At 38.7% G+C, this 14,830-nt stretch overlaps 1 protein-coding gene across 1 annotated transcript; it reads left to right on the top strand.

The window, feature by feature from the left end:
• Positions 1-1,998: 1,998 nt before the first annotated feature.
• Positions 1,999-4,849, top strand: LOC128860517 (homeotic protein empty spiracles). The gene is made up of 2 exons (XM_054098102.1): positions 1,999-3,509; positions 3,641-4,849. The coding sequence occupies exons 1-2, from the start codon at positions 2,264-2,266 to the stop codon at positions 3,991-3,993; spliced, it is 1,599 nt and encodes a 532-aa protein (XP_053954077.1). The 5' UTR covers positions 1,999-2,263; the 3' UTR covers positions 3,994-4,849.
• The last annotated feature ends 9,981 nt before the right edge of the window (positions 4,850-14,830 follow it).

The following is a 14,830-nucleotide window of genomic DNA, read 5'->3' as shown; positions in this document are numbered from 1 at the left end:
ACAGTGAAAATGGCACGAACAGCAAATATATTTTCAAGTTGTGCAAAGAGGTATGAAAAGCATAAGCGCAAATACATACATACATACATACACACGCACACACCCTTGTGAAACAAAGCACTACCCGCTTGCCAGTCCTCAACATTTCACATTAAAATAACAAACCACCGTCGCGATATTTCCACCTTGAAAGCGCAGAAACATCGCCCCATAGGAGGTATTAAGTAATCATTGGAGCATAGCTGTGTGCTTTTTAAATCAATTCCAATTAAACCCAATGAATACGTTTTAACAGAAAATGCTAGTATGCGAAGCACACATTAAAAAACAGACTCATATTGGCTGAGATGGAGGTATTAGATAGAAATGACGCAAAGAGCTGGCAGTAAAATAATTGGCACAAGGATCACTCCACTTACAATTGAAATTTTTCATAAGTATATAACATCAGGATATACTTGTGGTATCTTCCAACCAACAAAATTGTTATATATGTATGCACATAAACGATTATATGTTCATACATACATGTGCACATATACCAGCAAGAGCTAACATTTGTGAAAAGCATTCTTATAAGTAAGTGCACATGGAGAGAGAGAGTGGGCGTGAGTAGACACTGCTTACGGCAGCCGGAGCTGAGCGGCAGTATTAAACTCATTAAATTTGCTTATTTGGCGACAAATGAGAAAATTATTGCTGCAGCTGAGAAATGAAGCAAAAACAATGACTACACATAAATAATTTGCGGTTAACGTACTCGCAGAGAGCTGGCTGAAAGTAATAGCAACAAATACACGAATACCATGAATGACAGATTAAGCTGAATTATACACAGAGAAAACTGTGGTGGCAATTGCAACAACAGCGACAACAACAACGTAAATGATTGTTATATTCGTGAGCAACAATAAATAACACTACGAGTACAACAACTACAGCGCGTAATATGTACATTTTGCAATGGAAACTTTTTGGCATACGCTTGCCGTTACTAGCCGCACCACTTACAATAGTAATGGCCACAACAATAGGAACAACAACTACGGAAGCCATATGCAGAAAGCGACGATTTAGAGCGTAAAATACGGCGTATTAAATTCGGTAACGCCTACCAACAACCACCAGCCTAGCTAGTCCAAACCAGCTGAAGCGCACTTGAAGCGAGTGAGTGAAGGCAAAGGCAAATAACGATTTCACGGTAGCGCAGCAATAAATGCGAAAAAGTAAATATTGACTGAGCGAGTAGTGGCCACTACGAATAGCAATAGTTGCTGTGTTGTCTTCTCTCTCTTTCGTGCCAGCTACAAAGTATCTGCCAGATAAAATCCACAGTAGGCACACAAGAGTAACACAGAGTGCCGTGCTTATGTACGCTGTAGCGCAAATATGGATATGGGAATTGTTGCACGGCTCAACGCAGGCTGCCGGTTTGGGTACAACCCACTTTGAAGCTATTCGCTGCGCTCGAACATCAAGCAACAAACCAATTGCATATAGCAGCGTATATACATGGGTACATATTTACTTATGCATGTAGGGAATGGGGGACGTTGGCTATTTATTGAACTGAACCGGTTGCACAGGTTTGGTGGCGGATGTGTGTGTAAGTGTAGCCGCTGAGTTTATGTTTGAATGTGTGCGCGGTAATTTGTGTTTCTTTATGTATGAGTTGAATGAGCAATGAGTGGCGTATTGAGCGAGAGCGCGTTCCCGTCGAAACGATGGTTTCGAGCGCTGGTTTTGTATACTTGGTGCGGCAGCGGTGCACAGTTTTGGATTATTCTGACAGCGAATGTTGTTGAGTAAACACGTAGAGTGCGCGTCGACACACGTCGTAGAAAAAAGTAAAACAAAAAATAAAAACAAGTTTGAACAGAGACATTTTTCCCGACTCGAACGGTTACGCGAGTAAGCCGAGATTTGCGTGCGTACGAAAAAGTTGTAACAAAAATAAAATTTTAAACATAAAAACATGCTCGCAACTTTAAGAAAACTAATTTCAGCCACAAAAGCAGTGAACAAAGTGAAGTGCAGTGCAGTGCTTGCCAATTTGTGATGAGCCAGTGAGAGAGCTTCAAAGAAGTATTTTACAAAAAACTAATTAGCAAACTTTTAACCCCAACCAACATCTTTGAGTGCAAATAATTTACTTGAAAATTTGCTGCCTGCAACCGCAAAAATTGCCGAGCCAAACGCGGCTTCAACACAGCAGCAGCACCCTCCTCCAGCCTCGCCAGCAGCCACGCAAACAAATTTATTTATGACTAAAATGATTCCGCCGCTGCCCACCTCAGCCGTTCTAATGCCAACGCCAAAGCAGAAGATCGGCTTCAGCATCGAATCGATTGTGGGCAATGATGCAACCGCCTCGCCACCGCAAAGTGCCGTCGGCATTCAACAACTGACAGGCGAACAGTTGGCCAGCACAAACACAACAAGCGCCACCAATAATGGTCCCAGTTCGCCACCACAAACCCCACCCGCTGTACCGCTCACAACGGGCGCCGCTACCCATTTACCTGGCGCGGCGCATCTCAACATGCCACTACAGCTGCACACCCATCCGCATATGACACACGGACACTTGCCGCCACATCTGTCACCAGCGCAGCAACATGCGCTCCAACAACATCTGCTGCTCCAGCACCACCATCAGCAGCAGCAGCAACAACAACAACAGTTAGCGCCCAATGGCGGCGCACCCATGCGTCAGGATATACAAGAACTCATCCAACGGCTGCACAGTTCCGCTGCTGCAGCGGCTGCTGCCAATTTGAGCATACATTCCGCCGGCCCGTACAGTCCACCGCCTCCCGCACAAACACGTCTCTCCTCGCCCGAAGTGACACCCGCCGCTATCACACATATGTTGCATCTGAAGCGCGAACGCTCGCCGCTGTCACTGGCCGAAGAGCAAGCACAGCATCCCGCGCAACGTCAACAACCCAATCCGTCTACGCCCCAGCAACATCCGCAACCACCACAAACACCACCTAAGTCCGTCTCGCCACTAGCCTCGCAACCTTCGTCCCCACCCGCGCTGCTACCTGGCAGTCCAGCCGCACTACCCACCCCCACACAACAAGCGCCATCACAGCCCACAACGCCGCAATATCCCAAACCCACAAACGTGCTCGGCGCCGGCCCTGGCTCCATGCTAATGCCCGGCTTGCCACACGCGCCAGGTCTGGTGCGTCCGTTTCCCGTCGTGGGACCCGCCGGTGTGCCGCCGCCACCACAGCAGGGCATGCCCGACATTAAAGCGTTGCCGCCATACATTAATGCGCCACCGCCAGAGCTACCGCCGCAGCACAATCCGCACCTAATCGCCGCCGCACAGTTTCAAATGGCGGCCGCCTTGCAAGCGGGCCATGTGTTGGGTGGTGGCTTGCCGCCACATGCAGCGCCGTTCATGGCTGGACCGGGCATGCCGCGCGATAGCTACCCACTCTATCCGTGGCTCTTGAGCCGCCACGGACGCATCTTTCCGCACCGCTTTCCAGGAAGTAAGTACAAGCAAATTTAGTTTTTGTTTTATTTAGAATTTCAAGAACTCTTCAGCTTTAAAGCGCTCACCTCCAACTAGTCAATAAAAATACTAATTTTCCACTATCTTTGATGCTTGTTTTACTTTTAGATTTCCTGCTGCAGCCTTTCCGCAAGCCGAAGCGCATACGCACCGCCTTCTCGCCCTCCCAGCTGCTCAAGCTCGAGCATGCCTTCGAAAGCAATCAGTACGTGGTGGGCGCGGAACGGAAAGCGCTCGCCCAATCGCTCAACCTTTCCGAGACGCAAGTGAAAGTTTGGTTTCAAAACCGTCGCACGAAGCACAAGCGCATGCAGCAAGAGGACGACAAGGGCGACGGCTCGCATTTGGATCGTAGCCGCAATGCGGCTAGTTGCGACGAAGATGACGATGATGAGCTGATCGACATGGAAATGGATGATTGCCCGAGTGATGAGGAGCATGAGCTGGACGGCAGTCATTGAAGAGACTTTGCGCTTTACTGAAAAACGACAGCGATTTCAAAGCACAAAAAACAAAAACACAAAAAAAACCGTTATGTAAATAGTGTAATTTCGCCGTGTGCATGGATGTGAGAGTTCCTTAATTTATTGCTAGAAAAGGTAGACTGTTGCAGGCGTGAGCGTGTGCGTGTGTGCGTGAGTGTGTTTGTATTAGTTAAAGTGTTGATAGAAAATAGTTAAGGTGGCAAAAGCGTTGTGCGGAAACGACGAGAATTATGTGATATAAAGTTAAATTTTTATGATTATATAGAAAAAATGGCTAAAACGGATTAGCTGCGACAAGTAGAAAAACGCATACACACACAAATAGTTTGAATAAGTATTAAATTAGTGAACGTTAATTTAGAGTGACAAAAACTAAACTAAAAGCGCGATTTATATATGAAAATATGAAAAGAAAAACATTTGCATAAATATATTTCAAGTATTAATGAAACCCAAAAATGAAAAAAAAAAAAAATATTTAAATCTAAAACAAAAACCACAGTCGCCGTTGCTGTAACGGCGTTCGGCTTAGCAGTTGATGTGCCAAATTTTTAAAGGTTTCATGTATTTCACGCTATACCCTCTCAATTTCATATTTTTATAATTTTCAAATATTCGAATTTTGTAAAATACCAACTCACTAGGAACTTTACAGAATCTGTATGAAATCATACTGATAATTGTTGTTTTTTTTTTTTGTTCTCCCTCACTCAACTTCGCTTAAAATATAACTAAATTATCTAAATATATTAATTAAAACATAATTAAGTTTCCCTTAAGTCCTAAAAATCATAGTTAAATTCTTCGATTACTTTTAAGTGCAGCTAACTAATTAAGTGTAAAATATTATTTTATTATTGTATTTCATAAGTATAAAAGAAAAAATTTAATATGGAATGCAAAAAACTATAAAAAATTATATTAAATCAACTATTAAAAAATCACAAATTCAAAACCAATGTTTTTTATTTTCATTCAAGTGTTTAACGGCGTAATTTTTTGTTTGATGATACGCTCTTTCTTATTTATATGCGCCCTGTGCTGAGCGCCACAATTACCGCTGTTAGACTGCATATGCGTGTCTATGTGTGTAATATTGTAATACTCATACTCGCAGACGTTGTTGTTGTTGTTTTAAAAGACGTTTCGCAGACGTCTCCTTAAATGCTGCTCTTTTATTGCGGCAGCTTTTTAGAGATGATTTGGAATTCACGGCAGGCCCGTAATCAGACCTACCAACTGTACGGGCAAGCACTATCGAAGGACGGGCAGGGTAAAAGTTTGCAAAAACAAATAATTAAATGAATAATTGGATAAAATTATTTGCGTAATAAATTATTTTATTACACAATTAAATAGTTGAAAATAAAATAAATAAAAAAATTCAATTTGCAATTAATGCTTAAAAAAAACATACAAACAATATTGTTAAGAATAGATACTTAGTACAATGGCAGTTTATGATTTTTGTTATTATTAAATTTTCGGAGAATCATTTCGATATTAATTGCACGTGTACGATGTCTTCAAAAAGCTTAGTAGACGAGATCAGCCATGCGGGCATGGGTCATGGACAGGCGTTGCGGCCAATGCCGAAAACGTTGATTCGCAAGTTGCTGTACTGCACGCAAATGTCCCAACAGCTGCCATTAGCTCGAACGAATCACTGAAAGCTTCACGAAATCTGAAAAGTACCTCCAACTTTTTTCAATCGTCAGCCTGTTCCTTTCGATTCTTGAAAAAGTTTTTCACGACTGTCAATTCTTCTTCGCTGGGAACTTTCAAACCTGTAAACATGTAAATTTATAAGTGCTAGTAAAATGGAAGGGACAAATTTTGTGTTGATGGCAAATGTTTCGAATTACCTAGTTCTCTAAAGCTATTTAAATCATCCGTTCTGAATTCGCTAATGTTGGAAATCGCAGTAACTAACTCTTGATTCTCTGAGAAGCGTCGCTTGATTTCGTTTATTATAAGATCAAGGCATTCATTGTAAATTCCATTCAGCTTCTTATTTGACTCTTGTAGGTTCCCATCAGATGCGCAATTCGCAGAGTATGAAGGTAATCTGGTCTCAGTTATGTAGCTTGGATCCTCAGTTGTTTTAATTTTTCGTTCATGGGTTTATTCGTGGGTATTGTTTCGTTCATGGGTTTATTCATGGGTATAAGCGTATACGCATCTTCCAAAATTAATTCAAATTCCTTCCGGCTGGATCTCATTACTTGAAGTTGTTGAAGAACTGACTCTATGACGTCTAGTCCGTCTTTCAAGCTCGCTGTTCGTGACTGCATTGCAGCGTCCGCTGAATGTAAAATCCCCAGAAACTTTTTAGCAAAAATTCAACAAAATCGAAATTCTTCGGTTTTTATGACTGTTTTGATTCCAATACGTTTTGCTCTTTCTTCTCCATTGAACAATTTAGTCTGGGTAACTACTTCATCAAGCACTCGATTTATTTCAGGGTAATTAGATGACACAACCTGTGTAATTGCAGGGTTTCGTCTACCATTAGCGTAAGCCATGGCACATCAGCATTTTTCACATCAGAAACTACTGACTCTCTAACTGATTTAGCCATGATTTCAATTACTTCATTTTGTATTTCTGGAGACGTGACTTTAGCAGGTTTGGGAATATTTTCGTTGCACTTAGCTAAAAAACTATCCTTTTCAACGTGAACTCGAAAAGTTGTATGAATAAACCACCTTCAGCTTTTTCATCAACGTCAGATGATCCGCGAAAGGGAAGATCATTGGTCGCCAGGAATTGAACGACTTCAATAGTAGATTTTATGTAATATCTATGTTTACCAAGTGTTTCGTCATTGACAAGAATTGAAATTTCTGTGTTTGGATTTTGCCGATTCTTTTTTTCCTCCCACAAAATCATAGCTTCAACATGCGATCCTGTCCTTTCATGCCGTGGAAAACCTCTTTTAGCATCTGTCGCATTTTTCCAGTTTCTAAAGCCACTCAAAGTAAATGCAACATCTTTCAAATCTGGTGGTTTAAACTGCATACATGTATAACAAAAAGCAGCGTCTTTTGTCACCGAATACATCAACCATTTAAATTCGTGGAACCATGATGATAGAAAGGAACGGTTAGTAAGGTACTGCGTCAAAACTACATATTTGCTTGATAGGTTCTCCCGTTTTAGGCAAATCTTTGATCTCATTTATTGATATTGTTAATGTTGATTGAGATTCAGACTGCGAGCTAGCCTGAGCATCTATAGTATTTTTGGGTGAAGAGGTAGAATTCACGGCGAAAGTCTCTTCTAAGCGGGGACGTTTTCCGCCGAAATAATTCCTTATGTCCATAATAGCTGAAAAAGATAATTGTTTCAAAAACCCCAACAGAAAATCGAAATGAGACTTACGTTCACTTTCAGATTTGAATATGTAAAGAAAAATGTACTGTAGCAAAAGTAGCTTAGATATTTCAACCAACTTCAGCCAATGCCACCGAAATTTAGGGTGATTTTCATGCCGAAACTTTTTCAAACATCGGTTTTTTCTTGTACTTACTCTCTGTACGGGCTCTGTAAGGGCAAAGAACTCGCTTGCACGGGCAAGGACCGTCCACGCCCGTACGTAGCTATGGGCCTGATTCACGGGGAAATATCCCTACCTCGTTCCTACGACAGTCGGTTCTTTGTTACGGGAATGACTCGGATTTACTATATATCCGGCTAAGGACTCTCACTCCAGCAGCACTCGCCGTACATGTATGGCGAATGTTTTTGCTGCTACAACAACAACATCCCTTACCATCCAACTTGAGCCGAAGGTCTTAGTAGCTAGCGTTCTTGTTAAATTTTAGTAGGTATATTAAAGAGCAATAATTATGAATCTTCTTCTAAATTGGCGCGATAACCGCTTACGCCGTATAATTATAAATAGCTCTTCTAAATAAATAATCCCTTACCATCCAAGTGCCTGCAATTTCAATACAAGAGCGCGTTATATGCCCGAAGCCAAACCAAACCGCCCATTGGCTGTTTTTAATTGGATTTCGCTTCTCTCGCCTTCCCCTGCTAATTTAGAGAGAGCCGCACAATAAGGTGAACAAATATCGGCACTTGAAAGCGTCGAAATTCTAAAAATACCAAAATGGCAAAACCAAAAGACAATATATTTATATGTATTGTACATACATACATATGTATATATATAACTGCCGACAAAGACCATTCCAAAGTAAAACAAAAACAGAAAATCGAAAAATTTGAGCTTCAAGTAAAACTGCATAACTACTTTGTAGAAATACAAAAGGTTACATTTATTTCTATTGCAAGAACTATCAGATCGCAGAAAGAAGGTTTTTATACAAAAATGCAGCAGATAATTTTGAGAATTCCATTAATCAGATTAAGATGCCGCACCCTATCTGAGCCATAACCATAACATGTCCTTCGTTCCCATTTAAGTGAATTTTCTTTTGATTCCAGTTCGCGAATTAATTTTCGCAGGCTGGTCTAACTACGGGTCTTACTACATTTGTCGCATGCTATTGTTTTTATTTAAAAATAAGAAAATGGATTTGGGAATTTTAAACTTAAGCTTTAAATTAACACTTTCCTTGATAAAATAATTTTTCATTAAATTTTCTATTATACACATATAAAGTGAAATTGAAATATTGTAATTGAATTACTTACGTCTCTTACTTACGTCTCGGCAATAATTTTCTCGGTTTCGCAGATTAAATATAATGTAATTAGCGCTTACATCCTTTATTGGATGTTTGACAAAGCGTCTTCTCTAATTTGTGGTGTGCATCTTGATTTTGTTCCACAAATGGAGAGACTTATAGTTTTATGCCCAGAGATGTTCGATACCAGGTTAGCTGTTTTTGTTGTTGTTGTAGCGGCATAAACATTCCCCGTGCACATACGGGAATGCTGCTGAAGTGACAGTCCTTGGCCGGATATAAATCCGGGTCGTTCCGATTACGTAGAACCGACTGTCGTGGGAACGGTCACCATATCAGGTTTGCTCGTTAGGTATGGTGAAAAAAAATTGTTTGAGGGGAACTTTGAGTTCTACGTCATTCGTTTTTTGTTTCACTAAGCTTAAGCTAAAATTTGTGAAACACAAAATGACGTTGGCATATCTGTCGAATTCGCTCAGATCCGAATAACGGTCTGCTCGGTAGTACACGTTTTAACATCTTCTTTTATACCGCCTCCTAATGACAGATAGTTTTTTAGGAGATACTTTTTCAAGGCAAAAATACACTCGGAGATTTGCCATTGCCTGCCGAGGGGCAACCACAGATTATTCTCTTAAATTCATTCCATACATGGCATCCACTACCCCTTTGAAAAGGGTAAATGGAGGCTCACTGGCTATTACCTTCGTAAACTCTCGAATTTAGATATCATATAATTTGCACATACACCCACGCAAGTAGGATGGAAGGAAATTTGAAAGGAAATTTGTTTGGAAGACCTACGTCCGTTTTCTCAACTAATCGCTGACTTTACAGCCACTTTATGGTGGCGGTAAACACATTTACGGTCTTTCAAGCGCTCATAAAATCGTTGGGCTGGTATATTTAAAAAGCATTTGATATTTGGCTTAAAATTTTGTAGCTAAGTTCAAAGTGCTTGAGTTCAAAATGTAATTGAAAAAATTCGATTGTAATTGAAAAAATTTGTTTATCGAATTGCTGAGAAAATGAAACGAAGAACATTTTAAGTGGAGCACAATTTATTGTCTCGGATAGTAAAGCATACTCTTTCGGTAAAATGAAAAAACGGCGTAGGGTGACAAATAAAAAGCTTGTTTTTGTATTAATGCATTTAGGAATATTTCAAACTTTTTTTTTATTTTGAAGATTAAACATTGTCATTTATGAATGAAAAATAAGATCGTTCAAATGACTGCCCCGACTGGCTTTACAGTAGGCCATTCGATCAACCCAATTTTTAAGCACATTTTCGATTGTTTGGGCTCCAATTTCATGAATGGCAACAAATTAGAAAAGGTGTAAATTATTTTAATAATTATTTCCCTCTTTTTAATATTAGATCTGTTCATGAAGCAAATGATTTGTAAGAATTGTTAGAATTTTTTAATTTTACTTTATTAAGTTTTGGTGTTCATGTATCCAAAAAACTTGCAAAGTAGGGGAAAGTGAGAGACCAAAATGGCATTTCATTTTGAGGGGAAGTTGCAAGTTTTTACTGGACAAATTTTCACCTGTAAGAATTTGCAAGTGAGAGAGCAGCTGATCGTAAAGTTATAATAAATACGAATTAAAATTCACGAATTGAGTGAAAATCCTAAATTTAAACAAAAAGCGTGATTAAAATGTAGAATTTAAGTAAATATATAAGTATTTTAGATAAAAATATGTCTTAGATAAAAGTTATAAAGTTTATTTGAAGACATAAATTAAATAGCAATCGGCCAATGAAGTAGGGGTATGTACTTTTGAATCACAGACTCCAGTCAGCGTTGCTACAGTTTCTGAAATACAAATCGAAGTCTTGGTTATTAACTAATTTGTCAACAACCATATACACATTCATACATACATACATACTCACAAAATATTGTAAAATCATGTGATACTTTGCTCGTTATTTTGCACTTTATTTGCTTAATGTTTTTTTTTATTTAATAAAGGGCAGCTCAACTGAAAATAAATTTACTTTTTTAGATTTTTCTCACCAACAATTTAATCAGCTGTTCGCAAAACTTGCAAATTGTTAGTGGTTTTGCGTTCATATCCTTTTTTCTGATATTTTTCTCTTTGAGAGTGAATTCTCGGAATTTATATTAAGTTACTGAAAAAAAAGAAAAATCTAAGCCAATATGATTCGAAAGCGTACTAAATTTTCTCACTGTTTTAAAAATCGGAGCATTGGAAGCATTATTAGTTCTAACCATCCCTAATCAGAAAATATCATGATTTCGTAAGCTTCACTGAGGAGTATTGAAATTAATTTTCTCGTGTTGCGATGGCAAGTCAATTGCGATGGGAATCAAATCGAAAAGGAAAGTGAGCGAGAGAATAGCCATGTTTTTGTTGTTGTTGGTGGTGTTGTTGGTGGTGGTGGTGTTGTTTATTGCTATTGTTGACATTGGTATTGTTGCTGTTGTTGGTGTTGACATTGTTGACATTGATACTGTTGTTGTTGGTGTTGACATTGTTGACGTCGATACTGTTGTTGTTGGTGTTGCTATAGTTGTCATTGATACTGTTGTCGTTGTTAATGTTGATGTAGTTATTGATATTATTGTTGTTGTTACTGTTGTGTATATTGTTGTTTTTGGTGTTGTTGTTACTGTTGTTGACATGATTGTTGTTGCTGTTATTCTTGTTTTTGGTGTTGTTGTTGTTATTATTGTTGGAATTGCCGTTGTAGTTGTTGTAGCTGTTTTTGTTGTTGATGTTGTTAATGTTGTTGTTGTTACTGTTGCTGTTACTGTTGTTGTTACTGTTGTTGATATTGTTGTTGTTGTTGTTGTTGTAGCTGCATAAAAATTCCCCATACACATACGTGGAATGCTGCTGAAGTGACAGACGTTGGCCGCATATAAATCCGGGTTGTTCCGGTTAAGTAGAACCCACTGTCGTGGGAACGAGAGAATAGTCCTTCTAATACTGATGTTTCTAGATTAATGAGCTGCACCGTCTTTTATAGGATGGCATTTGGAAGAAATGCAAAGAACGGAAGGCATAACGCACAGCGTTTCTGGATACGTTGAAGCCTACTAGTATGACAAGCAAAATATGGTCTCCAAATAAAGACGGCATATTTCAGCTTCTAACACACAAGAGAGGTGCATATGTATATAACAGCTCAAGAATAAGTGGATCAACATAGTCAGCACTAAAACGTCGAATAAAAGGGAAAATAAAAAGTCAAATTTTTAGTTAAATTGTCCCATTACTTAGTTTCAATGCTTTGGATATTTCAATAAATACTTTTTATGAAGCAAAAGTATCTGCGAAACCGCTAAGTCTGACTCTGTCGACTCGGTACTGGCAATCACTTTATTCATCAATTTATTTATTACAATTTTAATATTCCATATTAACGATTTACATATAAAAGTAGAATTATATGTATGTATGCATGCAATAGATGCAAGTTTATAGAAAGTATGAGCATTTTTGTTGTAGTTGTAGTTGTAGTTGAAGTTGTAGTTATTAATTCTATAGCACTAATTAATTACCATTTGACATTTGGCATATGTAAACTCAGGTGTTAAAATCAGCTAAACATTCACTACTACTATATACTGCCACCAACTCCCTCTAGCACAAATCACCTGATCTCCTCAGCAGCTATAAACTTTGACAAATCGCATAAAATCATTTAAATTGCACATTTTTAATTGTTAATTTACCTCTAAGTGAGCTGTCGCGCATAAAATTTATACGCCAAAGTGCAAATTATACACAATTATACTCAATGAATTGTGGAAGTGGTAGTAGCAGCGGCAGCGGCAATGGCAGCGGTATTTCAAAATAAATAGGAGAACGAGTTGCGGTAAAAATGCAAAAAAGTGAGAGAATCCGAAACGGGTTCTCAAGCAATTCGATTTTCATATATCTTGTTGTTTTTTTTTCTACAAATTTGTATGTGCTTTGCTGTTGTTGTGTAATATATTAATGCACAAAAGTATTTGTTTTTTTTTATTTATTTTGCCCGCTCTTAACAAGGCGTCTCTCAGGCTTGCTTACGTTGCTATGACATTTGATCCGCTGCATTGGCGGCTATTCTAATAAATTAAACGCTACATTAAGTATGGCATGAAATCATGAAATTATTATGATGATTAAGTGAAAACAAGCAGTTCGAAAATATTATTGTCACTGTCTGATAATTTATTAATTGTCATACTCGAAGTAGCAGCAATTAAAGTTGATTTTATTTTAAGTTTATTTTGTATGTAAGTATCACTTGGCTGTAGTTGTTGTGCTGATATGCTTTTTAAGCGGTCAAGTGCGTCTAGCAAACAGGGGGAGGGAGTTTTATTTCGACGGCGAGTTCGCATGCAACCACACAAAACTTGCAAATTAGGGCACTCGTACAGGTCTTAGTAAACTGAGCAGAAATAAAATTCGAGTGGATTGAACTAATTTGAAATTTGATTAGAAAATTGTGCATTTACCTTTAAATTTTCCAGCTACATAAATGTTGTATATTACATTTATCAATATATGCAAAAACAAAAAAACAAAAACAATAACATCTGATATGGCTAAAAATACATGAAAAGTATCGACTTGCATGGAATCTTTGGAACTTTCTATAATTCTGCTAAATTATAGGGTTGGGTGATAGACTTTCAGACTTTTAAACAAATAAAAAAAATTTAAGTTGTTATTGTTGTTTTTGTAGCAACATAAACATTCCCCATACTTACATACGGGGAATGCTGCTGGAGTGACGGTCCTTGGCCGGATATAAATCCGGGTTGTTTCGGTAACGTAGGACCGACTGTCGTGGAAACGGAAAATTTAAGTAATTTGAATTGACTTAAAACTTTATTGCAAAATTATGCATTTAGGTTTGAGTTATTCAGATAACCATTTACGTGGCAAAAAAAATGTATTTTAATTTAAAAAGCAATATTTCACATGGGTTGGCTTGCGCGAAAAATATCACACGACCTTCAGATTTTTCTTAATTCCTGTAAAATTATAATTCTGTAAAATTATAGGGTTGGGTGATAGACTTTTAGAACAAAGGAAAATTGCTTGTGTTGTGCTAAATTGCGCTTTTTACCAATTATTTTTTTACTACACTGGGCCAAACAAGACCTACTAATGTTAAACACAAATAACTTTTACAATAATCATTTATTTTGGTTAATTATTTTTATAATATAATAGGACTATGAATAAGTTCGTGCGGTTTTTTTCGAAATTTGAAACTTTATTGACGTAAAATGGTTACAAATTTAATATTCAAAATATTGTCCATCGCTTACTACTACTTTTTCCCATCTTTCTGGCAATTCACGGATTCCCTTTGTGAAAAATTCGGTCGGTTTTGCCGCAATCCACGAATCGATCCATTTTTTGACTTCATCGTAATTACGGAAGTGCTGGTCAGCCAGGCCATGTTGCATCGATCGGAAGAGATAGTAATCGGATGGCGCAAGGTCTGGACTATACGGCGGGTGGGGTAGGACATCCCATTTGAGCGTTTCTAAGTATGTTTTGACCACTTGTGCAACATGTGGCCGAGCATTGTCATGTTGCAAAATAACTTTGTCGTGTCTATCGGCGTATTGCGGCCGTTTTTCTCGCAGTGCTCGGCTCAAACGCATCAATTGTCGTCGGTAGACATCCCCCGTAATCGTTTCATTCGGTTTCAGTAGCTCATAATACACAACACCCAGCTGGTCCCACCAGATACACAGCATAACCTTCAGGCTATGAATATTCTGCGCCGACGTCGATGTTGAAGCATGGCCAGGGTATCCATACGTTGCCCGACGTTTTGGATTGTCGTAATGGACCCACTTTTCATCGCCAGTCACAATTCGATGCAAAAAACCCTTTCTTTTGTGCCGTTGAAGCAGTTGTTCGCATGCCATAAAACGGCGTTCAACGTCTCTTGGCTTCAATTCATACGGCACCCAATGGCCTACCTTTCGGATCATTCCCATGGCTTTTAAACGTTTGGAAATGGTTGATTGATCAACTCCCAAAGTTTTTGCAACCTCTTCTTGCGTTTGAGCCGGATCTTGATCGAGCAATTCCTCCAATTCGGTATCCATGAACTTTGGCGGCGCACCCTCGCGTTCTTCGTCTTCCAAGCCAAAATCACCACTTTT

This window comes from Anastrepha ludens, chromosome 2 (genome assembly GCF_028408465.1).
Source record: "Anastrepha ludens isolate Willacy chromosome 2, idAnaLude1.1, whole genome shotgun sequence".
Lineage (NCBI taxonomy): Eukaryota > Metazoa > Arthropoda > Insecta > Diptera > Tephritidae > Anastrepha > Anastrepha ludens.
This window is presented reverse-complemented; position numbering and strand designations above follow the sequence as displayed.

What these genes read in the sequence shown, in the direction of transcription:
- LOC128860517 (XM_054098102.1), top strand. Translation starts at nt 2,264, where the DNA reads ATGACTAAAATGATTCCGCCGCTGCCCACCTCAGCCGTTCTAATGCCA. An exon ending in TCCGCACCGCTTTCCAGGAA is followed by an intron (nt 3,510 to 3,640) that starts GTAAGTACAAGC and finishes TTTTACTTTTAG; the next exon opens with ATTTCCTGCTGCAGCCTTTC.